The sequence below is a fragment of the Lagenorhynchus albirostris genome, chromosome 2 (assembly GCF_949774975.1).
Source record: "Lagenorhynchus albirostris chromosome 2, mLagAlb1.1, whole genome shotgun sequence".
In the NCBI taxonomy this organism is placed as follows: Eukaryota; Metazoa; Chordata; class Mammalia; order Artiodactyla; family Delphinidae; genus Lagenorhynchus; species Lagenorhynchus albirostris.
Window position 1 is genome coordinate 171518247 of NC_083096.1, and position 26578 is coordinate 171544824.

General features: G+C 55.0%; 1 protein-coding gene across 3 annotated transcripts in view; it reads left to right on the forward strand.

Moving 5' to 3' along the window:
* CAPZB (capping actin protein of muscle Z-line subunit beta) overlaps positions 1 to 26578 on the forward strand; it is a 136217-nt gene that overhangs the window by 91302 nt on the left and 18337 nt on the right. For all 3 annotated transcript variants that reach the window (XM_060141261.1, XM_060141259.1, XM_060141260.1), the window contains exons 3-6: positions 3105 to 3226; positions 9572 to 9685; positions 25579 to 25720; positions 26097 to 26213. In XM_060141261.1, the coding sequence (XP_059997244.1) occupies positions 3105 to 3226; positions 9572 to 9685; positions 25579 to 25720; positions 26097 to 26213 (495 nt within the window). The remainder of the gene's footprint in view (positions 1 to 3104; positions 3227 to 9571; positions 9686 to 25578; positions 25721 to 26096; positions 26214 to 26578) is intronic.

The following is a 26578-nucleotide window of genomic DNA, read 5'->3' on the forward strand; positions in this document are numbered from 1 at the left end:
AACCACATTACAGGTCATATTCCTGGTTGCAGCCACAGTGAAATTGTCATTGGTATCCATCAAAGTTTAGTTCTTGACTATACACTCTTCGGGTGAAGATCCTTGCTACACACCAATTTATTAATTTAAAAATAAAGCCGAGGGCTTCCCTGGTGGCGCAGTGATTGAGAGTCCGCCTGCCAATGCAGGGGACACGGGTTCGTGCCCCGGTCCGGGAGGATCCCGCATGCCGTGGAGCGGCTAGGCCCGTGAGCCATGGCCGCTGAGCCTGTGCGTCCGGAGCCTGTGCTCCGCAACGGGAGAGGCCACAACAGTGAGAGGCCCGCGTACCGCAAAAAAATAAAAAATAAAAATAAAGCCGATTGGCATTTAGGAGGCTCCGTATTGTAAAACTCCTCCCTTCCTCCTTCCCACATACGTCAAGCACTTGCTCTGTGTCAGGCACTGCCCTGGGCACCGAGGATTCAGCGGTGAACAGGATCAAAGCCCTCGCCCTGGTAAAACCTACATTCTAGGGAGAGAGACATGACCACAAATGAATTTAAAAAATCATTTCAGTTAGTATAAGTGCTGGGAAGAAATTATTGAAGTACTTTCGGTCCATGAATTAGCCTCTTGGATAGGAGTGAAGTCAAGCCTGTTTATACCAAATCCCATTATCTTGTAAGCTTCTTCTGTTGGGGGACTTAGCCGCCCGCAGCAGGACTGGTGGGAAAGGGCCAGCATGGCTCTGGGCAGAACTGGATCCCAGTGGTGCATTTTCATCCAGTGCCTGGGGCAGTACAGCAAATTCAGGTGCAGTCTAGGCTGGGGCTGCTGTCTAGGCCGGAGCTGCCGTTCAGACCGGGGATGCCGTCCAGGCTGGAGCTGCAGGCTGAGAATGACAGGCAGCACTGGTGTTGGGGGCCGAGGGGGAGCGGGGGCATCAGTGCGTCGGTTCCTGATGTGCACGCGTTGCCCTGCGCTGGACGCTACGCTGGGTACTGATTGCATCATCATCACATGCAATCCCCAACCGGGTTGGTTTTTCTTATCCCCACTCTACAGGTGAGGAAATGCAACTTGGTAGAGAAGTAAAGTGACTTGCCCCAGGCCAGGAGGCCAGTGAGTCGTAGAGTCAAGAAGTCTAACTTCAGAGCGTGTTTGCTTGGTCTTTACATAATACTCCAGGATAAATTAGGCCAGTAGTGTCAGGGCCCCAGCCAGTTAGAATGGGGTTCTAGGCAAAAGTCAGGGCCCAACAAGTAAGGCAAGGAATCAGCCCGACAGAATAGTGATGCCAGGGAAAGGCTGTAAAGTGATAGGCGGGCACAGAGGTGCCCAGGGCCCTTGCACTTGGCCAACGACAGGAAAGCAAGGCCACTTCAAATCCCAGCTGCCTTGGGTGGAAGCTGTTACAATCTTCCTTGCCTTGATCTGGCCTTTTTTTTCCAGGTGAAGGGCGCCATAGCTGAGCAGGGGCTGGGTGGGAGGGGGTCATTTCCCAGCAGACCGTGCCTTTGGCCTGTGCTCTTCTTCCTCTTAGCTGTCCGCTAAACCAGAGTTCCGGTCAGAGGGGGAGACACCTCTCTACTGCTTTCTTCTTGTGTGGGCCTTGGGCAACCTCACGACTCCGGGCCTCAATTCTCTAATCTGTAAAACGGGGATAATAACTACTTCACAGGATGAGTGTGAGCTTCCGATAGTTTCCATCTGTAAAGGGCCCAGCATAGTGCATGACGCGTGGCAGACGCTTGGTATTCTCAGCACCAAGACTAACTGAACACAGCCCCATTTTTGTTTGTATGTCTTTCTGCTTGGGGAGGTGGATACACAGATGGGTGTTGCATCCAGGAGGAGTTCTGAAATAAGCACGTTGTCGACAGGGGTTAATGATGTGTGTGTGTGTCTCGTGTTGGGCGGCTGGCTGCCCGGTGCTGCTCGGTGTATGAGAAATGGCTGGGAGTCACCAGGCAGGGCCACCATCTCACAGGTGTGCCAGACAGCGCCTTCCAGGCTGAGTCCGGAGGCACCCGCCATCAGCAGAGATGCCTCGAGAAGCCCACGGAGGCGGGTGGTCTCCGAGGTGACCGTGTCCCCATCCGTGCCTCTCTGGTGGTGGCGGGGGCCTTCCGGGGGAGCACGGGAACTGCTGTGACTGGCCACCCCTCTGCCGAGCTGCTCTTCGGGTGTCTTTGCCACATGATTTAACTTTTCCATTTGGAAGGGTTATTGGTGCAGTTGGCAGCCACTCGTCGGGTAAGCGATACGGCGGGGCCTCCGTAAAGCCGGGCCCATGAAATGAATAAGTCAGCACATTGAAAATATAGCATGGAAGTGACTCAAGCCTGAAGGAATCCATTTTGGAGAGTGCTGCCCTCCCTTCCTGGAATATTTCGGTGGAAATTGATGTTTGAGTTGGGAGGAGGAGGCCAGAGGCCTGGTTCCTAGCAGGGCTCTGTGTCCGATTCAGCAGCATTTGCCCTGAGATTCAGCCCTGCCCGCCCCCCACGCGAGGGCCCCCCTCCTCAGTGAGGGGCCCAGGAGGGTGAGCCTGAGCACAGCAGCTGGAGCTCGGCACTGTGGGAAGCTGGCGGGAAGCTACCTTTGCAGCAGGTAGGGTTGACTCCGTAAGCCAGCCTGGTAACGCTTGGCTGGGGTCCTGGAAAGTACTGGAAACTCCACCCAGCGAGGGAGCCTGTGGGAGCTCTCGGCACGGACTGGCTCTTCTTCTCAGAGCTCTCTGGACTCCTGTGTGTTTCAAGTGTTTACCTTCTTCTCGGGGCTTCAGCTTATGCTTTGCCCACCAGAGACCAATACCAAGCACGTTCGTACGTTACTAGACCACCCTGGCGACCAGGTAATTAAAGCTGCACGCAGTTTGGAAGGAAGGCTGTATTGGAAATCACGCTCCACTGTAATTCAAGAACAGGTTTCTTTATAGAGGGACACAGTTGGTGTCAGACACATGTGGAAAAGAAAAGAACAGGCCCATAATTCTGGCAGGCTACCAAGGGCCAGATGTTAAATATGCTGACCACGGTATGGCTACAGATGCCGTTAGCCAACATGGGTTTGATGTGTTATTTTAACCTCTGTTCTGACTTTTCCTCTCTCTCTGCCAGGTCCCCAGTCTATGTGAAGATCTCCTGTCTTCTGTTGACCAGCCACTGAAAATCGCCAGAGACAAGGTGGTGGGAAAGGATTACCTTTTATGTGACTACAACAGAGATGGGGACTCCTATAGGTGAGCTCCTGCCCCACGAATGCAGCAGGCGTGCCGCGCCCGCCACGGCTGCTCACCACTGCTGCAGCAGCTCAAGGACTACTGAGCTTTGGCATCTGACAGCCCATCAGCCTTCTTTCTGCTTGTGCTTCTGCTAGGCTTTCCTCCTTCCCTCCCTCCCTCCGTCCCTCCCTCCCTTCTGTCCATCATTCCATCCAGTCGACCGGAAGATGTCTGTGGAGTACCCCCACTGGGCATTGGAGATGCAGCAGTGAACAAGAAGCCCCTGCCCTGGTGGGGCTTACAGTCCAATAGGAGGGGGATGTTGGTAAAAAAAAAAAAAAAAAAAAACCAGGGACTTCCCTGGTGGCGCAGTGGTTGAGAGTCCACCTGCCAGTGCAGGAGACATGGGTTCGAGCCCTGGTCCGGGAAGATCCCACATGCTGCAGGGCAACTAAACCCGTGCACCACAACTACTGAGCCTGTGCTCTAGAGCCTGTACTCTAGAGCCTGCGTGCCACAAGTACTGAAGCCCGCGTGCCTAGAGCCTGTGCTCCACGATAAAGAGAAGCCACCGCAATGAGAGGCCCGCACAGCACAACGAAGAGTAGCCCCCGCTCGCCGCAACTAGAGAAAGCCCGCACGCAGCAACAAAGACCCAATACAGCCAAAGATAATTAATTAAAAAAAAAAAGAAAAGAACCCCCAGCAAGCTGCTTCATTAAAATTGCATCAAATCCTGCAAAGGAGAAGGTCCAGGATGTGCCCATGGCAGGAATCCCAAGCCCAGGGAGGGCCTGCGTGCTTAAGGGCATGTGAATGAATCTCATCAGACAGATGTGCAGCTGTCCTCTCTCTCTCCATCACCCTGTCCAGGGCTGCGAATAACTAAGTCGACTTGCATCCCTGCCCTGGGTGATCCGTGGTCTAGAACAGGAGACACACCCAGGAGCTGATTACTGTGTGACGTGATTCCTGCAGCCAGGGCCAAGCTTATTGCATAGAGAAGGTAGCATAGAGAAGGCCGAGGTTGATTCCAGGAAGACTTCCTGGAGGAGATGTTGTCCGAGCTAGGTTTTTAAGGGTGCCTAGGAGTTCTTAATATTAAAAAAGACTGGGAATCTCTACACGCATCCAGTATTCCTGTGGTGGATGGCTGCAGTCAGTACCTTGGAAAATGGTGGAGGAATGCCATAGGCTATAGGCTTTTTTTAGAAGCCGCAGAACCTGGGCTGGGTCTTAACGCTTTGGCCTCATGCTCTTTTGGGGGAGGGGTTGGGGCCTGAAAAATGAAAGTAGGAGAAATTCGCTGGAGGTAGCCGACATGGGCTCCAAACGAGCACTGCCCCCTTGAGCAGACGGGAACTTTGACAAATTACTTATTGTCTCTGGACTCCAGTTCTCTCATGTATCAAGTGGAGGGTGATAGTGTTCATTCTTCTAACAGGTTGCTCAGTGACATGTCTCTGTGAGCAGGCACTCGTGTGTCAGACACTGAGTCTCTTCTGTGGAGCTTGTGTCCTAGTGAGGAATCCAGAGAGTAAGCAGCTGCATAAACAGTATATATTGTTGAAGAGCAAATAAAGAAAATAATGGAAGAGCAGGGGAGGGAGAGGCGGAGGGGTAAACAGGGAAGGCTCTGGCGTTGGTGGTCAAGTGTGAAATGAGACTTACGGATGAGAAGGTTCAGTCCCGCGCAGGTCTGGGAGAAGAGTGTCCCCTTTAAAGGCCCTGGGTGGGGTGAGCTGTCAGGGTTGAGCCTGGCAGGGAGGCCCGAGTGGGAGACAGCAGTGAAGGGGGTGGGCAGGGGTAGGAGGTGAGGCCAGAGGCCTTGAAGGCCAGGGCCATAGGGCTTGGCTCGGGGCACTTGGGGGTTGAAAGAAATAACACATGTGAAGGGCTGAACAGCACCGAACTTGGGGGAAATTACAAAGAATTCATACTATTTAAACAAGACTAGACGACTATCATGTGATCACGTCCCTCTCCTAGTTTCAAATGGAGGTCAGGTAAAGAATGTATTTTGGTCTAACCTAGACTGGAGACTAGAGTTGGAGATGGGGAGAGGTAGTCGGGTTTGAGGTACGTTTTAAAAGTAGAGCCAGCGGGCTTCCCTGGTGGCGCAGTGGTTGAGAGTCCGCCTGCCGATGCAAGGGACACAGGTCCGTGCCCCGGTCCGGGAAGATCCCACATGCCGCGGGGCGGCTGGGCCCATGAGCCATGGCCGCGCGTCCGGAGCCTGTGCTCCGCAACGGGAGAGGCCACAACAGTGAGAGGCCCGCGTACCACACACACACAAAAAAAGTAGAGCCAGCAGTGTTTGCAGGTGCGGGGGTGGGGCAGATGAGCAGCTGGAAGGTGGGGTCACTGACTCTCCAGGTGAGGAAGGCTCTGGGAGGGACTGATTTGGAGGCATTTTAAACTTCAGATGCCCATCGGGTGGACGTGGAGAGTCGGCTAGGCTGTGGGTAGTCTTGAGTTCCAGAGGTCTGTGTGGAGATGGAGGTGCAGAGGTGGGCGTCCAGCTCCAAGGTGGTGAGACAAGCCCTGAGGCCAATCAGGCTCAGCCTTGGAGCGCCAGCCACCGTCCGGGTTGTGGGCATAGGGCCAGGTCTAGTTCACCAAGGGAGAGGTCCCTCAGGGTGCTAAGTGGGCTGACAAGCCAGGGAGCCCATGGCCAAAGGATGAGCAGCTTCACCAGGCATGGGGTTCGGGGGACACACCCTGGAAGAGGGGGGCCTGGAGCTGAGTCTGCTTCTTCAACATCGTCGTTGTATTTTTGTTCCACCTGAAAATTTGGGCTTGCTGTGTGAGGCAGCTGTTGCCCAGCAGCCTGTGGAAGGCTGGAATCGTTTCCAGTCCATGCCCAGGCCAGGCTTTCCCAGGATGTGGTACCTCCAGGTCGCCCTGCTGGCTCCCACCTGCATTCCTGGGGCTCCATAGGGGGCCTGGGGGTCTTCAGCTGAAGAGGAGTCCCGGGTGTCAGGGCACAGGGCTTTCCTTTTTTTTCTCTTCTCGGTATAAAACTTCAAGGTCTTTTGAGTTTCTCCACACATTTCTGTCCTGTGTCCGATCGTTTGCTTAAATAAGATCCTTATGGTGTGACGGTTTGCCAGCAGCACTGTTTGAAACCTGTTAGCTGAAACAAAAAGCATTCTCTGAGGGAAATGAAAGGCCTGACTTTTGAAATCTAAGCGTTCCTGTCGATCTGTCTTTCTTCAAATGGCCTCCATTTAAGCTCTTAAAATGTGTTCTGAGTGCCCCTTCCACTCAGGATATTCTGGGTAATGTTATGATCTTTCCCCCAGCTACAATTACCCCGGCTCCAGGACTAACGGCTTGAAACGCTGTCATCTGTGAGCAGGGAGAGATGTGTCTTGAAAATTCCAGACCCCCAGTCTTCAAGAGAGATCGGCTCTTATGTCTAATCAGGTCGCCTTTAAATGAAAGCCAGTAGGGGTGGGACTTCCAGGCCCCCAGGACAGCAATGGCCATGTAACCGTGGAAACGGAAGTCAGAGACCTCAGAGTGTGCTGAGGAGAGTCTTGGGGACTTGAGGAGCCGCAGGGCAGGTGGGGAGTTTAGATTCTCCCGCTCAGATTCCTCTGCACTCCCCTCGGTGAGTGGAGGTGAGGTACCAAGCGTAGTTTACAAATAAACAGTGATGGGGACAGCACTCTGCAACCTCATCTTTGTCTCTGGATCTGGTAAGAGGTCTTCGTTGATTTTCTTTTTTCTTTTTCTTTCTTTCTTTTTTTTTTAAATGCTTAGGTGTCCCTCAGCAGAGAAAGCAGAAAGTTGCCCCACCTCTGTTGGTTTGGAGGAGCACCTGCAGGGGTGCCGCGTGTCCTTTCCTCCCCACCCCGCGCCAGAAGGCTTCTGCCCATGAGCTGTGTGTTGGGTGCCGGGGTGCTGTTGGTTTGGAGGAGCACCTGCAGGGGTGCCGCGTGTCCTTTCCTCCCCACCCCGCGCCGGAAGGCTTCCGCCCACCAGCTGTGTGTTGGGTGCCGGGGTGCGAGGGCAGACTGCACACGCTTCTGCCTGGAGCGCTCTCGTTGTCAAGGGCGGGGATGTGACCGCTGCAGGAACCGACATCTGTGTGGGAGTGAGGGGACGGGCGGGGGCAGTGGTTACTTCTGCTTTGTGTCGGGTGTGAGATCATTCACTCATTCCTCTGCCTTTTTTTTTCTCATGAGCATGTGGTTGAGCACCAGGCAGTGTTCCAGGTGCTGAGCAAACAGTGGAGAGCAAGACAGACACAACTCTTTCCCTCTGGGAGCTAAGGTTCTAAAGTTGACCGTCTAAATGGATTCAAGTTCAGTAAAATTTAAAATTCGGTTCCTCAGTCACACGAGTACTCCGGAGCCACGTGAAGCTAGCGGCTACCGCTTGGGACAGCGCAGATACAGAACATTTCTGTTGTCGGGGAAAGTTCTGTCGGGCAGCACTGTTGTGAGGGGTGAACACAGCGATGATGGACGTGTCAGCCCTGCCCAGGGAGGGAGAGGCCTCGGGGAGCGTGAGAGGGTGCCCGGCGTTGGCTTCTCGCCTGCTTTTCGAGCCAGGTGGGGTCCTGGCTTGTCCAACAGCCCTTTGTTTGCTGTGGCCTGTGCGCAACACAGTGTGACCACAAGAGCTGGCTGCTGGTCACGGGGCAGTGGGGCGCGTTTCAGCCCATTGCTGCACAGTCTCTCCCGACACTGGTGAGTGAGGTCAGGGGCTGGTGCAGAAAGAAGGGTTTCCAAGCACCTTCTGCCTTGAGGTGGCCTGAGCAGCTGCTGCATGAGGCCCTTTTGGGACACCAAGCACAGCAACTCTTCCCCCGCTTACGTTTGTGGACCAGCAGCCAAGAAAGCTGGGACCCCTGCCTGAGGGTGGCTGGGAGAAGAGGTCGCCCAGCTGACTTGACATGGTCTGCTAAGGTAGGTGCCAGGCATCAGTTACCACGAAGAAAGATGTTTGTGCACAGAACTAGTTAAAACTGGGCTTCGGGAGGCAGTGAGGCCTTTCTTCCCTTACCAACAATCCTAAATCAGAAGGTTCTTTTCAGTCCTCAGTGATGTGAAGTGGTGTCATCGGGGGGGAGACGGGAGAGGCAGCGGGGTTTCTTACCGTGGACGTGTCAAGGTGTTTGTGCCCCAGAACGTGAAGGACTTTGCCCGAATTCCATGTTGTCCTCTCCTCCTTTCTTTTACCCTCTCACCTTGGTTTTTTTTGTTTGGCTGTGTTGGGTCTTTGTTGCTGCACGCGGGCTTTCTCTAGTTGCAGCGAGCAGGGGCTACTCTTCGTTGCGTTGCGCGGGCTTCTCATTGCGGCGGCTTCTCTTGTTCCAGAGCACGGACTCTAGGCACACGGGCTCAGTAGTCGTGGCACGCAGGCTCAGTAGTTGTGGCGAGCGGGCTTAGTTGCTCTGCGGCATGTGGGATCTTCCCGGACCAGGGCTCGAACCTGTGTCCCCTGCATTGGCAGGCGGATTCTTAACCACTGAGCCACCAGGCAGGTCCCCCCCCTCACCTTTTTAATTCTCTTTCTTTGAACCCCCAGCTCTGTGAATTCCACCTGCGGGAATTAATGAGTGGCTATTTCCCTTATAACCCCCCTTCCAGCACTCTCTGTGATTGAATGCTTTCCTGATGTGGCAAAACACATTTTAAAAAATGCAGCAAGACTTTGCACTGGAAAAAGTGAGGCTGGTTCTCATTACTTCACAGTCGTCTTTGTGTGCACAGCCCTTGGAGGCTGGAAGGCTGTCCTCTGTTCACGGGGAGAACTCTGTCCCTCAGGTTTTCTTACGTGTGGTCAGCCTTTCCCCATGGGGCTGGCTCTCTTGTTGCTTCCATAACTGACAGCTCTCTTTTTAATCCTTAATCGTGTAAGAAGATCTTTGAGGAGTAGGAGTTTCTCCAGAGCTGCCAGCAGGCCAGGGAGGAGAGAGGGGCCTCTATTGATCAAAACAATGGTGAGAACAAAGGAAAATTTTAAAAAGGGTGAGAAAGAAGTCCCATTTGTTGAGCACTTACTATATGCCCGTCTCTAATTTAGGCACTTGATGTACCAATATTTTTCTCCTGTGCTCCTCAAAGCAGCCCTGTGGGTAAATAGTAGCCTCAGTTTGCACATAAGGAAAGAGAGGCTCAGAGAAGTCAAGACACCTGTTGGAAATGCACAGCTGGTGAGAGTTGGAGCCTGGGGTTCATACCCAGGTCAGATGGAATCTGAGCCGTTGCTCTGCAAACCTTGAGAAAGCCGTGTCTATGCCCAGGGCCTGTGGATAATGGCTTTTCCTCTGACATTTCAGAAGCTGGGGCTTGGGCCGATGGCTCACTGGAATGATTCATGTGATCTCCTTCTCCTTCTCCCCTCCAGGTCACCGTGGAGTAACAAGTATGACCCTCCTTTGGAAGATGGGGCCATGCCTTCTGCTCGGCTGAGGAAGCTGGAGGTGGAAGCCAACAATGCCTTTGACCAGTACCGAGACCTGTGAGTTACGGACTCCCTTTGCCCCGCAGCTCTTTCGATAGGTAGTTCATAGATGAAACACGGGGCCAAGTCGTCTCCCTTAGACCTGCCACCTGGCTGGCCTAACTAGTAGAAGTTCTGAGCTCCCGCAGCAGGGCGCTGGGCCCGAGCGTGGTCATCGGGCCAGTCGTGAGAGGCTGCTGCTCCCTTGCCCGGGCAGTACTCTGCATCGTGCCTCTCAGGAACAGCCAGTGCCATTGGGACAGCACCTCCCTGTGCAAGACTCAGTGCCAGATATTTCATACACGTCATCTTAAATCCTTAAATCCTCACAAATGTGGTCACTGTTTTAGTCCCTATTTCCCAGATGAAGAAATCAAAGTTCAGAAAGATTAAGGTGTTTGTCCAAAAGGCAAGAGGCAGAGTGAGGAATCAAACCCGGCTCCGTCTGTCTCCAAAGGCCCCTCTGGTTTTCACTGCACTGCCTGCCCTGACTCTGTTCTTACCTGGAGCTCAGGGCACCTGCTTCCAGACCAGTCACCAGGGCGGGAGGAGTCGAGGTCCTTAAACAGCGGGCCTTGGGCAGCCACCTCTGAGCCAGCATTTTGCTGACTCCCGAGTTTTGGGGGCCTCAGCCTGCACTTTGGGAAGTGTTTTCGCTGCACCTGCTTTCTGCTTCCGTCCAGTCCCTCCACACCACCAGAAAGGTGACCACTTAATTAATCCGCCTTGCAAGGAAAGGCTCCAAAGCAGGTTATCCTCTGAAGCGTTTTTTCTTAATCTGTAGAATCTCATTTCTAATTCAGTTCTGTATTGAAAATGTAACAAAACTGTAATGCATGCAATGCTACCTCAGTACAGATTCAGTCATTTGGGGAGGGCGTGGCATACACTCTGCGAAGGGCCAGATAGTAAACATTCTAGGCTTTACAGGCTGCACAAGTCTCTATCACTTTTTCTTTGTTCTTTCTTATGTATATATTATCCTTTAAAAATGTAAAACCGTCTTCTTGAGGCTTGAGGTAGGTGGGAATTGGCCTTCGGTCTACAGGGTGCCCTCCCTGACCTGACCTAGAATATAGGCAAGAAAATGGAAATGAGAGAAACGAAGCATCTGAACGGCGGAAACCACTGTCTGAAAGCTGGTGTTGTTACACTTCAAGAAGGAGTTTCAGGTCTGCATCTTGCAGACAGTTGGCGTGGTTTTCCAGTTTTTAGCAGATTTGATGTAACGCATATAATAAAGAATTTACTTTACAAGCTGGTTTGGGAGGAAAAGTGACACTTTTCAGTCTGACACACGGACAGACAAAAAGACCCACAACACACAAGCAGAAGCTCTGAGGAAGCCATGAACAAACGGCCCTGAACGTTCCGGTGGCTCCCGAACTCGGCCCTGTGTAACTCAGCTTTATCTGCGGTGTCTGTCAGGTGCCGGTATTGTACACATTATCTTTAATCCTTTCAAGAACCTCTGGGGGAGATGACCTTCCCTTTTTTTTATACAAATGAGATTGAGGTTCCCAGGGGCTAAATGACTCACCACAGGACACAGAGGCGAAGAGCTAGGACTTGAGTCCATATTTGCCTGAAGTTTCCACAACTTATCGATTTTCACCGTTAGAGTGAATTCACTGATTAAAGGGTTCTTATGTCTAGAAATGTGCCCTGTGGTAGAATAGCTCCTCTTCCAGTGATGCTGAGAGATGTCCTCGTTGCTGTCACCTCTGGTTTATTTGTAGTTGGTCTTACCTGGCCATTTGGCAAGAAGCCTATCCAGCTGCTAAATAACAATTCCCAAGTGGAATCAGCTTCATGGGGTCATGATAATATTGATAATAAGATAGCAGTGGTAATAACAGCAGTTACCAGCCAGTGGCTGGGCGAGCACTGTGTTCACTGCCTCTCAGTCTCATTTGATCTTCACATCAGCCTGTGCAAGAGGATTGTCCCCATTTTACAAATGAGTTGACAGGTTTAGGGAGGTGAAGTCACTTGCCCAACTTCACATAGCCAGTAACGTATTTCGCATGTTACGGTCCAGTATGAAACCGTCCTTATCCAACTCCAGAGCCCAACAGTTATCCATTTACCTGACTGACGTTTGAGTGTTTGCTTGCCAAGCCCTGGGGCACTGGCCGTGAATATGGAGGGCCACGTCCCTGCCTGTGCGGTGCGTCCACTGTGGGAGGACGAACAATAGAGTGACGCCCGGGCGGGAAAGGAGTGGTCTGGGCAGAGGGCTGCCTGTGCCGGCGGCTCCAAGGATCAGCACGAGGCTGGTTCTGATTTCTTAGAGGCTAAACATTTGGGCTGTGATTTCCCGAATACAGCAATGCAGACGTGTTGGTGCCCTGTGCTGCCGTTTGGGCCCAGGCCCGGGGAAGAGGCCGGTGTCGTCTCTGACTCCTTTCTCCCTCCTGTCTCGCTGGTTCACGTGTATAATGACACGTGGTCAGTCTTAGACGTGTGCCTTCTGTGGGGTCTTGACTGGCCTAACATCGTGAGCCTTTCCCCAGCACCATTAAAAAGTCTTCACTGTGATCCCCCCAATCCTTACAGCAACTCTGTAGGGTAAGTGGGAGTTACCTCATTTAACAGACGATGAAACCGATGCTCAGAGAAGTCCTCCAGTGGTTAATCCGCTAGGAAACGGCAGGAGCTGGGCTCGTACCCTAGGTCTGACTCTCTGCACCGCCTCCTGAGAAGGCGCCCCTGCCTGGGCGAGCGTCCACTTTGAAGGTGGCGTTGAGCCTTAATGACCCGTATTTCTCTGGGGCTGTGCCTGGGCCTGCACTCTCCTGTAAAGGTGAGCAGGGCTGCGGGGGGTTGGGGAGGGGGTGAAAGGACAGCTTCCTCCGCCCAGTGGCGGATCTAACAGGACAAGCCAGCCCCGGAGGTTCTGGGATGGTCTGTGGAGGTGGAATCCTGGTCCAGAGAATGCCATCTGTCCCCAGCAGCATCAGTGTGCTTTTCCGTGGGGGAGGAGAGAGTACAAGGCCTGCGGGTGGCGCCCACAGAGGAGGGCAGGAGGCCCTTCATGCCCTTGTATGTGAGGGGAGGCCTGGTTCTCCCTGTCTCAGCAACCTCAGGCCACCGGGCTGGCTAGAGCTGTCATTGGGCAACCAGAGTCAGCAGTTTCAAAGCACCCTGTGTTATCAGTGTCCTGAGGACGCCCTCTCCTGAGGCCGTACGTGAGGACGAATGCAAGTCTCCTTTTTCTTTCTTTCCTTCCTTTCCCTTCCTCCTTCCCTGCCCCCTCCCTCCCAGTACCTTGCTCACCTCTGGAAGTCCCCGTCGTCAGCATGCCCTGTGACTTGTTAGTGGCCATGTCAGTGACCTGGGCAGGGCCAGAGCCTGAGCTCTTCCCCCTGTGGTTCTGGAGCAGACGGAGATGAGCGAGGGGCTCGGAGGCCTTGAGCAGCACAGGCCAGTGGTCGCTCCAGGTTTTCTAGGGACCTGGACCAGATCGTTCCAAGGGAGGCAGGGGCGGTAGGTCATGCCTTCCTCTTTATGCTTCATCCCTGCCCCTCCGCAGTATAGACCCCTTCCCGCAGGAAGGAAGACTCCTTTGCTGTCATCCCAGTGAAGAAAGCCACAGCGCTCCTCCATGGATTCTTCCACCTGCCTGCCTTTCACGTGGACACGTGGACTCAGGCAGCAGTTCCTCTGAGGGGAGGCTCCCCGACACTGCCTCACGTCTGCTGGCTCTGGTTGCCGAGTTGCTGCCTGAGCAGCCGGCAGGATGGCCCATGTCCTGGGCTTGCCGAGGGGTGCCGGAGCCTCGGGCAGACCCAGCCCTGCCAGAAGGAAGAGAGGGTGATTGGAAGGACGCCGCCAGGAGAGGACGGGCACACCGTCGCTCCCAGGAGGGCTGGATGCGGACGGCTGCCGCTCCAGGGTGCCCTGCTCCAAAGTGGGGCTTGGCCTGTGCCCCCCGGGGGCTGAGCAGGCCCATCCCCTGTACTAGGCCCGACTTTAACTCCTCCTGACCCCCCGGTGTTTGTGAATGCTGGGGCCCTGCTGGATTGCAGAGTTACGACCGAGTTCGGCTTGTGCTCTGGCCCTCGGGCTTAGAATTAGAACCCCTTGTGTTGCGGGAGCAGCTGTGCTGTAAGGAGCCTTCGGGGCTCCTTGTTCCGCGACTCCTAGCAGGAAGGACCCTCGCCCTACACTGGGAAGGCCGCGCTGAGCTCAGCTCACAGAGATTTGTTGGCTTCTGAAGGGCTGCAGGTTTGACAGAAGAAAAATGGGGAAGTCCCTGGCAGTCCAGTGGTTAGGTCTCTGCGCTCTCACTGCTGAGGGCCAGGCTTCACCCCCCTGGTTGGGGAACTAAAATCTCACAAGCTGTGTGGCACAGGGAAAAAAGGAAAAGAAAACAAACAAACAAAGAGGCCTGAGGTGCTCTTTCCTGCCACGTCCTCCTCCGGCGTGGACTGCTCCCCCTCCCCAACTGTTGGCTGTGCCTTAAGACTGAACCTGCGGCCACGGTAGTGAAGACAGCTTCCTGGTTCCGCTTCCTCCTGTGCTGGTCCTGGCCCGTCAACCTTTTTCTTCCTCCTGATGTTCTCCTTAACACGATGAGTGGAAGGAGACCTCGGGGAGCGTGGAGCCAGCTGAGATGTGATCCAGGCCGGGCGAAGGGGGCTTCTCTCTGCCGTGAGAGAGAAAAGCTTCTTCCCCAGCACCCCGAGGGAAAGCCTTGGCTTCTGTCCTCGGGCTCTGGACTTTGATCCCTGGGGCTGTAAAGGTTTTGCCTTTGTAGGGAATTGGGATGTGGAACTGGTGTGGTCCGAGTGAGGGGCCAGGCCAGGGACACACTGCCGAACAGGCCCTCTGGCTTGCAGCTCCGGTGGGGATGTGGCCCCCCTCTCTCCTGCCTGTGCACAGCATTTCTCCATATAGCTTAAAAGTGCCAGCCGTTTGGAGCACAACTCCTTTCCCAAGGTGGGCAAGTGGCGCGTAGGGGCCCAGGGAGGTGAGCTGTGTGTTCTGCATGATTCCTTTGAAGCCCCCCAGTTCTGGCTTCCCCCCTGCTCCTCCCAGGTCCCTGCCACGTTCTCACCATCCCACCCTCCCGTCCCTCCCACATTTACTGATTTCCTTCTTTGCCGTCACCAGTGACAGAAAGGGATTGTGGTGGTAACTTTTCCCCAAGAGAATAACTGTTAAGCAACCATTGATAGCACGGCTCTGATCTTAGATTTAAAATAGTCCCTTTGCCGAAAATGCTCAGGAGATGACAGGCAGGTTTTGCTGGAGTGCTGGCGCTGGAGGAAGTCCTGATCAACTCTCCAGTCATCTGGAACGTCATCACTTCTCTCCCCGCAAGCCCTCCCACCTTGGTCGCCGACATCCAGGCTACTCTCATTCTCTGCCAAGCCCCAGGATGGTTTCCTGGCTCTAATTCATGGGCTGGCTCAGTTAGCCCCTGGGGAAGAGGGAGAGGTCGCAGAAAGGGCCTCCTCTCGGGTGGCTGGCTCACAGGGTCACTGCTGTCTTGGCAGAGTTGTCTCTGCCTTCTCAGGCCTTAAGCCTGGGGTAGCTCGTCGGTCACAGAACCTCATCACGTGACCTAAGTGAGCCATCTTTCTTGGGAGAGACTTAGTAGAGGGTCAGCACTTGCAGCTGCCAGAGAAACATCTTATTTGTGGTGTGAGCCACCAGTTGGCTGCCACGAACCCCACGATCAGTGCTTTGCGTTTTCAGGTTCCCAGAGAAGATGGGAAACCTTCCCCACTCTGGCTTTCACCCTGGGTCCTCTGTCGGCCCAGGTTCTGTTGAGACCAGATGTTCTGACCGAAGGGGCTGGCACTGCTTTCTTTCAGAGATGATTGCTCCCATCTGTGCCAGGCATCTTGCCCCGCGCTCTGCGGTCCTTGGCTCTTGGCTTGCAGCAGATAATACCTTCAAACATGCGGTTGCAATTTATTGGCCTTATAAGTTAATTTTAGTGGGTGTGCAATTGATTGAAATCAAAGCTTAACGAAGGCCAGAGTCTAGGGGGTGGGGGAGCGGGGCGGGAAGGCATTTTGTGTTCTTCCTTTGCTTCGGGTCTGAGATAATCTTCAAAAGCCTTAATTAGGTTTCCTAATCAGCCCTTCTTGTCTGGAAGACGTTTACAGAGTGAAACAAGGCTGGCGTCCCTGTGGCAGCCCCAGAGCCTGCGAGCCTCTCCGGCAGCGGCCGGGCGCTGGCAGATGGGCCTTCCCGCGGCTCCCCGCCTCCTCTCCCCCGCTGGGACCGGGTCACAGTTGTGGCTGCTTCCGCTCCTTCCTTCCCTTCTCTGCGCCTCTGTCACGTGACGTTTGAGCGACACCAGCCCAGCGAAGGCAGGGCATCCGTGTTCCTGTGCGGAGAAAGTTTGTTGCCTTGGTTTCTTGGGTCCTTGAAACTCCATGTTCCCAGCTGCCGTCTCAGACCTCTCACCCTGGGCTCCCCGGGGCTGCCCCTTCCTGGGATGTGAGCATTGGGCCTGGAGAGTGTCAGTGTTTCAGTCCTGATGGGAATCGTAGGTGGCAGCGGGAGGCTTTCTGATGAAATGGAGGTAGCAGAAGCATGGGAAGCAGCTAACTGGTGGTCGGTGGGGACGCCTGGCAGCAGGCACAGACACCTCCCAGCAGAAGTCACTGTGTCCGCGTCAGGCTGCAGAGTGGGGGGGGCCTGGCTTTGAAAGAGACTTGGCCTTGATTCGCTGGTCTGCCCTTACTCACTGACTTGGGGCGAGTGGTCCGCTTTCTGGCCTCTGTTTCCTTATCTGTCAGCAAGGTGCCACTGCCCGTCTTGGGGGCTGGGGGTGGGTGAGGGCAGTCAGTGAGGCGCTGTTCCCAAGGCTCACCTTGCACTCATGGTGTCCACTCACACCTTCGAGTGTGACAGAATTATCCTCGCCTTGCAGCAGTGACCTGTGTGGCTGTGTTTTTATTGTGGCTGGGAGGTGGTTTTGGTGCAGACATGGCGAGGCAGCAGGCCGCGTTAGGAGGCTTCGGGTCCTGGTGGGGCTTTGCCATAGACCGCAGCAAGACCTTGAGTAAATCTGTTTCAGAAATGGAGTGAAGTAGCTCCCGTCTGCGGTGACGGGAGAGAGTACTTAGGATGGAGCCACAGATACTTCCCGAGAGCCTGCCGTGCTCTGAGCACTGCAGGTGCCATGGGGGTGGGTCAGGCAGGCCCCTTGGGCCCAGCAGGGGTGAGGAGGTACACAGGGGAAGAAGTGAACAAACGAACGAAGGACTCACACCCTTTGGTAAGTGCTGAGAAGGACCAAAACCTGGGCGCTGCATCTATAGCAGTGGCCGGGGAGGGGCCGTGGGGTGACTGGAGCGGGCGTCCCTGTCGCAGAGGAGCATCACCAGAGCAGGCCTGGCTGGCATCTGGGACCTTGGATCTGGGAGGTTTTGTTCCATTCCCTGATAGGAGCAGTCATGACGTGGAAACTGTCGCGCAAACGCTATGGTTTGTGCAGAACTGCAGCCTCCGTGCTGGAGCCTGGAGCTGCGGTGTGTGCCAGGCAGAGGAGCTCAGCAGTAAGAGCCCTGGGCACCGAGGCTCGGGGCGGGGTGGGGGGGGGCTCCCCGGGGACAGCACTTCACACGCCGTCCCGGCCCGTCGTCGCTGGGGAATTAGGCGCACCTCGTGTGACTCCGCGGGGCGGGGTGGGGGCAGCCTTGGAAGCCTGGACCCGGTTCCCTCCCTCGGCGGCTGTGCCCTGTCTCCTTGGAATAACTCCCGGCTGCGAGCACGACTCTTCTGAGTCCTGTGAGTCCTCCTAGCAAATCGTGGAAGCTCGGGTGGTCGTGGGGAGCCATGCTCAGCCGTGTGACCTGGTGGGGAGGGGCTCACTGGTGTGGCCAGGGCACAGGGGCCATGCGGAGAGGTGCTCGGGCCCTCATCCGGCACAGGCCTGGGGTGTAGTCCTCAGCACCCGGGGCAGGGTCTGGAGGGTCCCGGGATGCGTGGGACAGCTCTGGCTGTGCGTCCTGAGAGACCCCTCCAGAAGTTGTTTGGGGGCTGGGGTGCGAGACCCTGACCCGGACTCCTCTTACTCTGGCTGCTCGGTCCTCACCGCTCCCCCGCTAGTCTGGCTGAGCGACACCTGTGGGTTGAGGTTACCCTGTGTTTCCCACCACCAGAAACAGCCAGGCCCAGTTACCTTTGGTCTCCAGAGTCAGAACCCAGCCGGGAGATGGGTGGAAGCACTGAGCAGAGTAAGCGTGAGGTGATGGAATCGTTCAGGAAAGTTCTGGGGCAGGTGAGACCTGGACCATCGGGACTGGCCATCGGCCTGGCTGCCTGCCCCTTCACACAGGTCTGGGTGGCCCCCGCCGCGTGAACCTTTTCCCCCTTGCCCGGAGGTGGAGGGCCTCTCCCGGGTCTGAAGGTCTCCCGAGGGACCCTGCCACAGTGCCGCTTGCTACACATCCTGTGCCCCAGGGACCGCGTGGTAAAGGTGGGGAAGTCATGCCTGGCTCTCAGCTTGTCGGCAGCATAATTAGTGTTTGGGTTTCCACCTACATTATTTGTATCTTCCATGCATTTGGAGAGCCTCTGGGAACCCGCCCTGCCTGCTGTGGGCCTCCGGCTGCCAGTCGGGCCGGTGTGAGAGTGCTGGAGGCAGCTAAGGGGGAAGCCAAGGTCGCCTCAGCTGCGCTGTTTTGATGGAGTGGGAGACGCGTGGAGAGACGCCCTGTCTGCTTTGGGGTGAGTTGGGTCGAGTCGCTTCCTGCTCTCGTGGTGTAAGTTTCAGCTGCTCTGAGCCCTGCTCTGAAGCAGGGGCGTTTCATGCGGTTCCCAGAGCCCGTGCACGCAGGGTCCAGACAGGCCACTCGTTGCCCCCCAGCCTGGAGGCCAGTGATGGTGCGTCCACGTGGGTCCCCTTCGCCAGGCTCCTGAGGCCGTGCCCAGGGTCTGCTTGCCTTGGCACGCGCTGTCTGCTTTTCATCTGCTGGAAGAAAGTTAAATGGAAAACAGGAGCATGCAGAAGACAAGCTCATTTACAAACATGATCCCCGACTCAGCATCAAGGACTCTGGTTCCTCCAGGATTCCTGGGTTCTGTCACCGCACGGCAGCCAGTCACGCTTCGGGTTATGTGGCTGCACGTGTTGGGGTGAAGCGAGGACCGGCTTCCTCCGGTGGCGGAGCTCCCTGGTGCTGCCGGCACCCTGTGCTGCCGGGGAAGCTGCTTCGTGCGAGTATCGAGGGTGGGTGGTCTTCCAGCCGTTCAGCCAGCAGGCCTCTGCTGCCACCTTGAAGTGGAGGGCCCTCCTTCCAGAACTCCCAGTGCAGGGTTCTCGGTGTTGCTCAGACTCCTGGCCACTTGGTGTACCCCTTCCTTCCTTCCCTGACTTTCTCCTGCACTTGAGGCAGCATTGTTTACAGCAGCGTGTGTGTGTGTGTGTGTGTGAGAGAGAGAGAGAGAATTTACCTAAGTCCAGCCCCACAGGCTAAACCAGGGCCATGAGAACAGGACGTGGCTCTGGGGCAGCCAGCTCCCCAGTTCTCAGCTGTGTGACTTGGGTGCATTCCTTTCGCTCTCTGGGTTTCCACCATCTTAACTGTAGAATAATGTATGCAAAGCCCCTGACACAGAATGGGTTCTCAAAAACGGCAGCTCTTGGGTGATGGTGATGGCAACTCCAGAAGGCCTTGACCGTCCACATCCTCCCGGGTGGGCAGTGTGTTCACGGGTAGCCCGGAGAGGCAGAGGACGCTCACGGGTGGCATGCAGTGCGGACGGTGTGGTCAGGTGCCAGGCCAGCTCGGCGGCCCCTGCAGCAGAACCATTGTTTCCAGAGAGGCCTTCATTATTCCTCTTTAAGTAAAAAAATAAAAACCTCGTAAAGCGAGGCTGTAAAGCGCCGCAGCCACGGTCCAGATGTGCACGTCTGAGTGCAACTGGCATTGAAGTCGCGCCTGCCTAAGCCGATCGGCATGTTTGCTATGGGGACTGTTGCACCTGTGTGTGCTGGAAGGAGTGTCTGCAGAATAGCTGTCCCGTGTCCGTGGGCAGATTCTGGGACGCGTTCCAAAAACCATGGTGGAAACGGCTGTCACTGGAGGTGTGTAAGCAAAGTTTTGGTCAACTTAAGATGTTGGGAATCTGCACTGTGGCGCTCAGAGTCTGCCTCACACCGGCCCTCATGCGGCCACCTGATCCTGGAGTGTCAGAGCTGGGAGAGACCCCAGTGAACCTCGGGTCCAATGTTTTCATCTTGCAAATGAGAAAACCACATTGGTGCCGCACAAATATCCGTTGCCTTCCTCTTGGCTTTGTTTAATAAAGCCGACTGCAGAAGCTCACACTCCAGCACCTAAGGGTGTGGCCTTGTGCTGGCCCCCCACCCCCCCACCGACTTGTCTGGGTTTGGGGGTGACTGCCTGTCCTCCGAATCGCAGGTGTCATCGCGCTGCCAGAGATCCACGTCCGCTCCGGCCTCCTGCCCAGTCCCGGGAAGGCTGCCCAGCCCACTTTCGGCTAAAGGAGCACGTCTGAATGAACCCTGCTCCCAGCAGATCTGTGCTGGCTGTGGTTCTTTTGTGGGGGTCATGGCATGTGACTCATTACCTGTTGGGGCCTCTGTATCAGAGCCACAAGTCCAGCTATTCTCCCAGGAGGCGATTTGATGGGAAAGAGGGAGGGCCAGCCTCCAAGCCGATTCCAGTCCCGGCTTCCCTGTTACATGCGCAGCCCCACGTTGGCCAAGCCTGGTTACAGCCCAGATTCCTGAAACAAGTTTCCATCCTGGTCTCCACGCACACCTCAGCCTCAAACACTCCATAAAGCTTTAGGAGCCCAACTAGGTTTTGGGTTTTGGTTTTTTTTTTTTCCTTTTGTGAAGTAGGTCATTTTGAGTATGAAGTATTATGTTTTCCCTTTTGTCTCCTCCTCCCCAGCAGTCCTGAGGTTGGAGAGTTATGGTCATAGAATCTGTATGCATGACGCTGACTTTGGTCAAGTGGAGGAGTGCATTTCAGGGGGAAACGACATAGCTCTCTGGGAAAAAGAGAGTCACTGACACCCCAGGCTTTTCGCTGATCCAGGTTCAGGGTCTAACTCGCCCAGGCGCTTCAGTATGATTGGCTGTGTGGGGCAATAGCCAGCCCACCTGAGGGGCTTGCCTGTGGCTCCTGGCTTATCCAGCGCAGTGCCCTGGTGACCTGGTCTTTTGAAGTTGATGAAACCTGGTTGTGGTCAACATGCTGTTTTTCAGATGGTGGGACTTAACGGAGCCAATCCAGGTGCCCCCATCTCCTTAATGCCAGCTGTCTGAATTCTCTGCAGTTCCATTTGCCTTAAAAAAATATTAATCTGCTGGGAAGCTCTTGAAAGCCACCAACCGTGGAGCCGATGGCGCTTGGTTGAAAGAGTTCACTCTTGGGTGGACGTCAGAGCAGCGTTTTCCTCTCGTTCCCGGGTTGGTCTGGGTCGGTCTATCGGTTCCCCTACTGATGCTCCTGGAACTCTGAAAGGCCCCACTGTTGCCTGGTTCGACTTTCCAAGCCGGCTTCTCCGCAGCGTCCCCACAGACTGTCCCTGTGTCCCTGTGGCTAACAGGTCATTCACCGTCCTCACCGTGTGTGTGGATTTCAGCCCTCACTCCCTGAAGGTACCAGGGCTAAGAAAAGCCCAGGGGTTTCGTCTTTGGGCGTCCACGTTTTAAAGATGTTCCCCGAGCTGGCCCCTTGACCAGAGACCTCTGGGCCTCCCCTTTTGTGCCCAGCGCGGCTGGGCCATGGCAGTGGTCCTGGGACCGTCCTCCCTCCCTGCCCTGTGGAGGAGGGGCAGAGCACAGGCCGGCCGGGTGAACCCCTCAGCCGCCTGCTTGCAGCGCCAGGCCACTCTTGATGCCTCGTTCATGCTGCCGTGCGCAGCCCGAGAGCGAGTCGCCAGGGATGGCAGAGCCCCCTTATTGAAATAGCATGTTAGCATTTAAACAATATTAATACTATTTGACTCATTAAATATACAAAGGCCAGCTAAAGTGCTTCCATGTGTGTGCTGTTAGTTCTGGCGGGCGACTCCTCAGATGGCTTTATGTGGTTTCAGACAACATTTTAGCACATTCTTAAAATACCCACAAAAGCCTTTATGTAAAAACTCATAAATGTGAACCACATAAAAATTATTTTTTTTCCCGTTTCATGTCATTATGATCAAAGTACAGTAGGTAAGAATAAATTTCCAAAAACTTGTTGAGGTCCCTCTTTAATTAACGCTTCACGCGCAGAGCAGGGCCATAAACCGTGGGACGGGGTCTGTCAGTGCCCCGTGGCCACTCTGCCACAGAGGCTGGCCTTGTGGGCGATTCTGAGCCGGCCCTTTCTCATCACGCGTCCTCCAGTCCCTTTGTCCTGGAACATCGGGTTGAGACTCGCAGCCGTGCGCGTCCCCAGAGGCCCCTTTAGATGAATGGAATGTGGGTCCGCTCTGGCGCTGCTGCCCTCGTCTCTTTACTGAAGGTCCGATCGCCTGTAAGTTAGGGGAGTACCCAACGGGACACTCTCCCAGCTATGAAACCAATTACGGAGCTCACGTGGCTCCGTGGCAGGGTGCTCGTGATCCCGGCCAAGTGAGGAGAGCCGAGCCCAGCCCCGTCCCCTTGCTGTGCCTACAGTTACATAAAAGTAAGCGTCTGGACAGAGACCGGAGGGGAATTTGGAAAAATGAGATTTATGGGATAAGCTGATTTATGGTGTTGTGGGCTAAATTGTAAACTTCCTTTTTTTAAAATAATGTTCTTCTAATAATTTTTTTAATTTGGGGGAAGAATAGTAACCCACGTGAGCATCAGAGTCGAGCTTGCATTTTTACCTCCTTTGTCTCCAACATTTTGTAACGTTGGACCTGGTCAGTGTGGCCCACAAGGGAAGCTGAGGATGCCAGGGAGGAGCTGGCCCGGAGCGGAGCCGGGCCGTGAGGTGGGACTTTGGAGTGGAAATGGCCAGTTCCGCCCCGCAAAACGGTAATGCTGTTGTTTTATTCTTCTGGAAGAAAACAGAAATCTAAGGGAGGGGACTGAGAGGGCTCAACCACAGGCCCCCTGGTGCTTTTGAACTGGCTGCCAGGTGGTGTCGAGGAGGGTTGTCAAGCCACCAGGCCCTCTGCTGGTTCCCTCCCAGGGCAGCCTGACCTGCCCTCCCCCGAGTCCCAGCACAGAGACAAGAACAACACTCTGGGCTGGAAGGCGCCTGAGGCGGGGGGCCTCGGGCTTCGAGGGGCAGAAGGATGAACACGCCCTCTGGGCTTCGCGCCTTCGCTCCAGGAAAGAAGGAATTAGCGGCCCACTTCTGCCAGCACAAGAAAAGCCACATTTTTAAAAGTTGTTTTTTCCCTTTTGATGTGGGGCTGCTCTCCCGACAAGCAGGCGGAAAGGGAAAACCATGCGATGGAACCCAGCCATCTGTCACCGAAAGGACGGGTGTTGGCGGGTCTGCCCTGGGCTGCCCTTCCCGCCCGCCATAGTGCAGCTCTGCTTCCCGGGGAATTCGGGGAGGGGGCACCAAAACCCCGGAGCCCATGCCGCCCGCTCACCTGAATGAGGGGTCTGGTCCCAAGGTGACCACGTTCCAGGGTGGCCCGGCGTGTGACCAGCTCCCTGCAGGGCTGGGCCGGGTCAGGGTGGCCCTGTGGAGGGAAGTTGGGGGCGCCTCAGGCTCTACGCCAGAACACTTACCTACTTGGGGTCTGGGGAGAGATCTAGAACAAGGGAAAGCGCCTTCCCGAGTGGGGTCCCCGAGTGCCCAGCGTTGGCCAGGTTCCCGGAGTTGCCCTGGGCTAGCACTGAGCTCGGGCCCGCAGGTGTGTCTCTCCATTCTCCCGTGCTTTCCCCTCACGGTTCTACGCTCTGCTGCCCTGGTCGGAAGCCAGAGTCCTCAATCCCTCGATCTTTCCTTTCCCTCAGTCCCTCAACCTCAGTCCCTCAATCTTTTGACCAACATCTAGCCCCGGGGCTGGCACCTGATACAGCCTCCTGCCGTCACCTGTCTTCTGGGGCCGACTGGCCAGGGGAGACAGCTGTGCATTTCACTTGACAGCTCAATCGCAATGGGTAGCGCGGGATGGAGCAGTCGGGACAGTCTCCCTGAGGAATGCTGGCGGGGAGGGCGCGAGGGGAACAGACCTAGGTGTGGGCCCTCATGCGCCACGCCCAGTGGGCCTGCGGTGGGTCAGAGCCAGAGACAAAGCAGCCGCGGGGCCCTGCAGCTCGCCAGCATGAAGAGGGACTACCTCTTCCATCTGTCTCTCGGTTACACTCTGGTGTATATCACATACTGGCCTTTGTACGAAAACTTTTTAGTTTGAAAGAGTTTGATTTACAGCAAAATTATCCAAAAAAGAGTACGAAGAATTCTTGGAATACCCATCGCTTACATTCTCTAAATATTAGCATTTACCATGTATATTTTTTATCATGTAACAGCGTTATCGAGGTGTAATTCATATACATGTTTATTTCTATTACTTGTTTTTGTTATGAAAATAATAATCTTTGGTCAGGTATCTACTTTCCTGTATTGTTTTTGTCTTTCAACAGTCCTAGAAAGTAGATACCGTCCCTGTTTGTTTGGTTTTTTTAATATTTATTTATTTGGCTGTGCCGGGTCTTGAGTTGCGGCGTGTGGGATCTTTTAGTCGTGGCATGCGGGATCTAGTTCCCTGACCAGGGATCAAACCCGGGCCCCCCGCGTTGGGAACATGGAGCCTTAACCTTAGCTGGACTGCCAGGGAAGTCCCAATACTGTCCCTGCTTTATAAAGAAACTAAGGCCCAGTTCACAGAGCCGGTAGCTGGTAGCTCTTGATAAGTAGTCATCGGGCGGATAAGCGTGTGACGTAACTGGTGACTGGCGGGGCGGGCATGGGGACATGTGCCTGCCTGACTCCCCAGCCCGTGCGTCTCGGTGCCTGCCTGCTGCTCACATCCGAGGCCGCGGCCCCGGGCCTCCTGGAGAGTCCCGGAGTGCACCTTCCGCACCACTGATGCAGGGTTAAATGGGGTCAGAGAGGCCACAGACTTTCTGGTAAAGAGTGTGCTATTAGCCACCAGAGACTCCATCGTTCCAGAGTTGTAGTTGGTCGTCAGCAGAATTTGAGGTGCTGCCATGTCAGCCGGTGGTCCGCCTTTGCTTTCTGAGCTCCTCGGACCTGTACGGACAGCCGCTGCCTTGGTGCCCTTGAATTTGGGATCCTTGCCTGATTTCCTTTGCTCCTCTGGCCTTTTCTTTCCCTCCTGCGTTTGATCTGAATTAGGAATTTTTCAGTATTGCCTCAGACTTGCGGAGGAAGCTCGGTCCCAACCTTAGCCCTTCGTTTCAGGCTATACAGTTGCAGCAGGTTGCTCTGAAAAACCCACAGAAGCCCCAGCGTGTGCAGGCCCTGGAGCGTTCCGGGGGGAACAGAGCTCTGTCTGCTCTCAGTGGGACAAGTCTGGACTGTTGTTGCTCTGTTTTTCCTGTTTTTCGCCTGTAAAGTAGGCATCCCAAAAGATAGGAGTATCTCACGGTAATGATTACTCAATGGGAATGACCCCCATTGAGGGTCTGTTACATGTCACACACGTTCTGGATCCTTCTTCTGGAAGGAATGTGAAGCCCAGAGAAGTGGAGTCAGTTTGCCAAAGGCCACAAAGCTAGAGGAAGGGCAGCTCAGACTCAGACTCATCTTTTGGACTCCTAATTCCGTGTTCTTTCTGTGAGCCCCCCACCCGAAAGGATGCTGCATCCCCCTCCCCTGACCAACGAATGAGCAGGACACATGCAAGAACCAACCCGGGAACCACCGTAGGGAGGGTCGTTAATCCCAGAGAGACATTTAGATGAATCTTTGCCAAATGACCACCCCTGGGACCTGGGGTGATGATCTGTAATTTGACGGGCTTAACATCTCATGGACACGTGGGCCTGCTTCCTGCAGGTATTTTGAAGGCGGCGTCTCATCTGTCTACCTCTGGGATCTGGATCATGGTTTTGCTGGAGTGATCCTCATAAAGAAGGCTGGAGATGGATCAAAGAAGATCAAAGGCTGCTGGGACTCCATCCACGTGGTGGAAGTGCAGGTACAGCCCCCGCCCCCACCCCCCGCCCCCCGCCTGCAGCTGGCAGCCCAAACGGTGCGGCCTGTTCCCTAGCAGGTGCTTCTTGATGGGGATATGTCGTGACGTATAAACCCCTGCTGATTCCTAAGAGTGCCCACAGCCATGTGGATAAAGATAAGTCAGGATCGCAGTAGTCATTGATGAAAAAGATCCCCAAAGAACTTGGGTACAGTGACCGCAGATTCGGCCCCTTTAAAAACCATTTGGGATTCTATAAGGCCATGTCATGGTGGCGTGTTAGGAAGGGACGTGTTAGAATGACCTGAATTCAGGGGCCATTCGGGCTCTCTCAGCTCAGGGTTGTGCCCAAGGCTCTGATCTCTGCCTCTTCCTGCAGGAGAAGTCCAGCGGTCGCACCGCCCATTACAAGCTGACCTCCACGGTGATGCTGTGGCTGCAGACCAACAAATCCGGCTCTGGCACCATGAACCTCGGCGGCAGCCTTACCAGACAGGTAGGGTGGCCAGTGCCCCGGCTGCAGCCCCAGGGCTGGCCGTGTGTGGAGATGAGTGAGCGGCTGCCCCACAGAGGGTCCTGGGGCAGCCCCTGCGCCTGACGTGATCTCCCCACAGGCCTGTCCGTGTTTCCCGACATTCAGTCGTGGGAGGTTTTACTTGGGATCAAGGTGTTTATGTTAAGATGCTCCCGTGGTGTTTAGGGCATTACCGCTGGTAACATTTTAGAATGGGTTACTTTCTCGGTTGTGGCTTAGATGATGTGTTAGGGCTCTTGGTTGCAGGTGACGGAAGTAACTCTCACTGACTTAAGCGAAAATGGAAATGGGTCAGCTCACCTAAGTGTGACGTTCCGACATCGTTC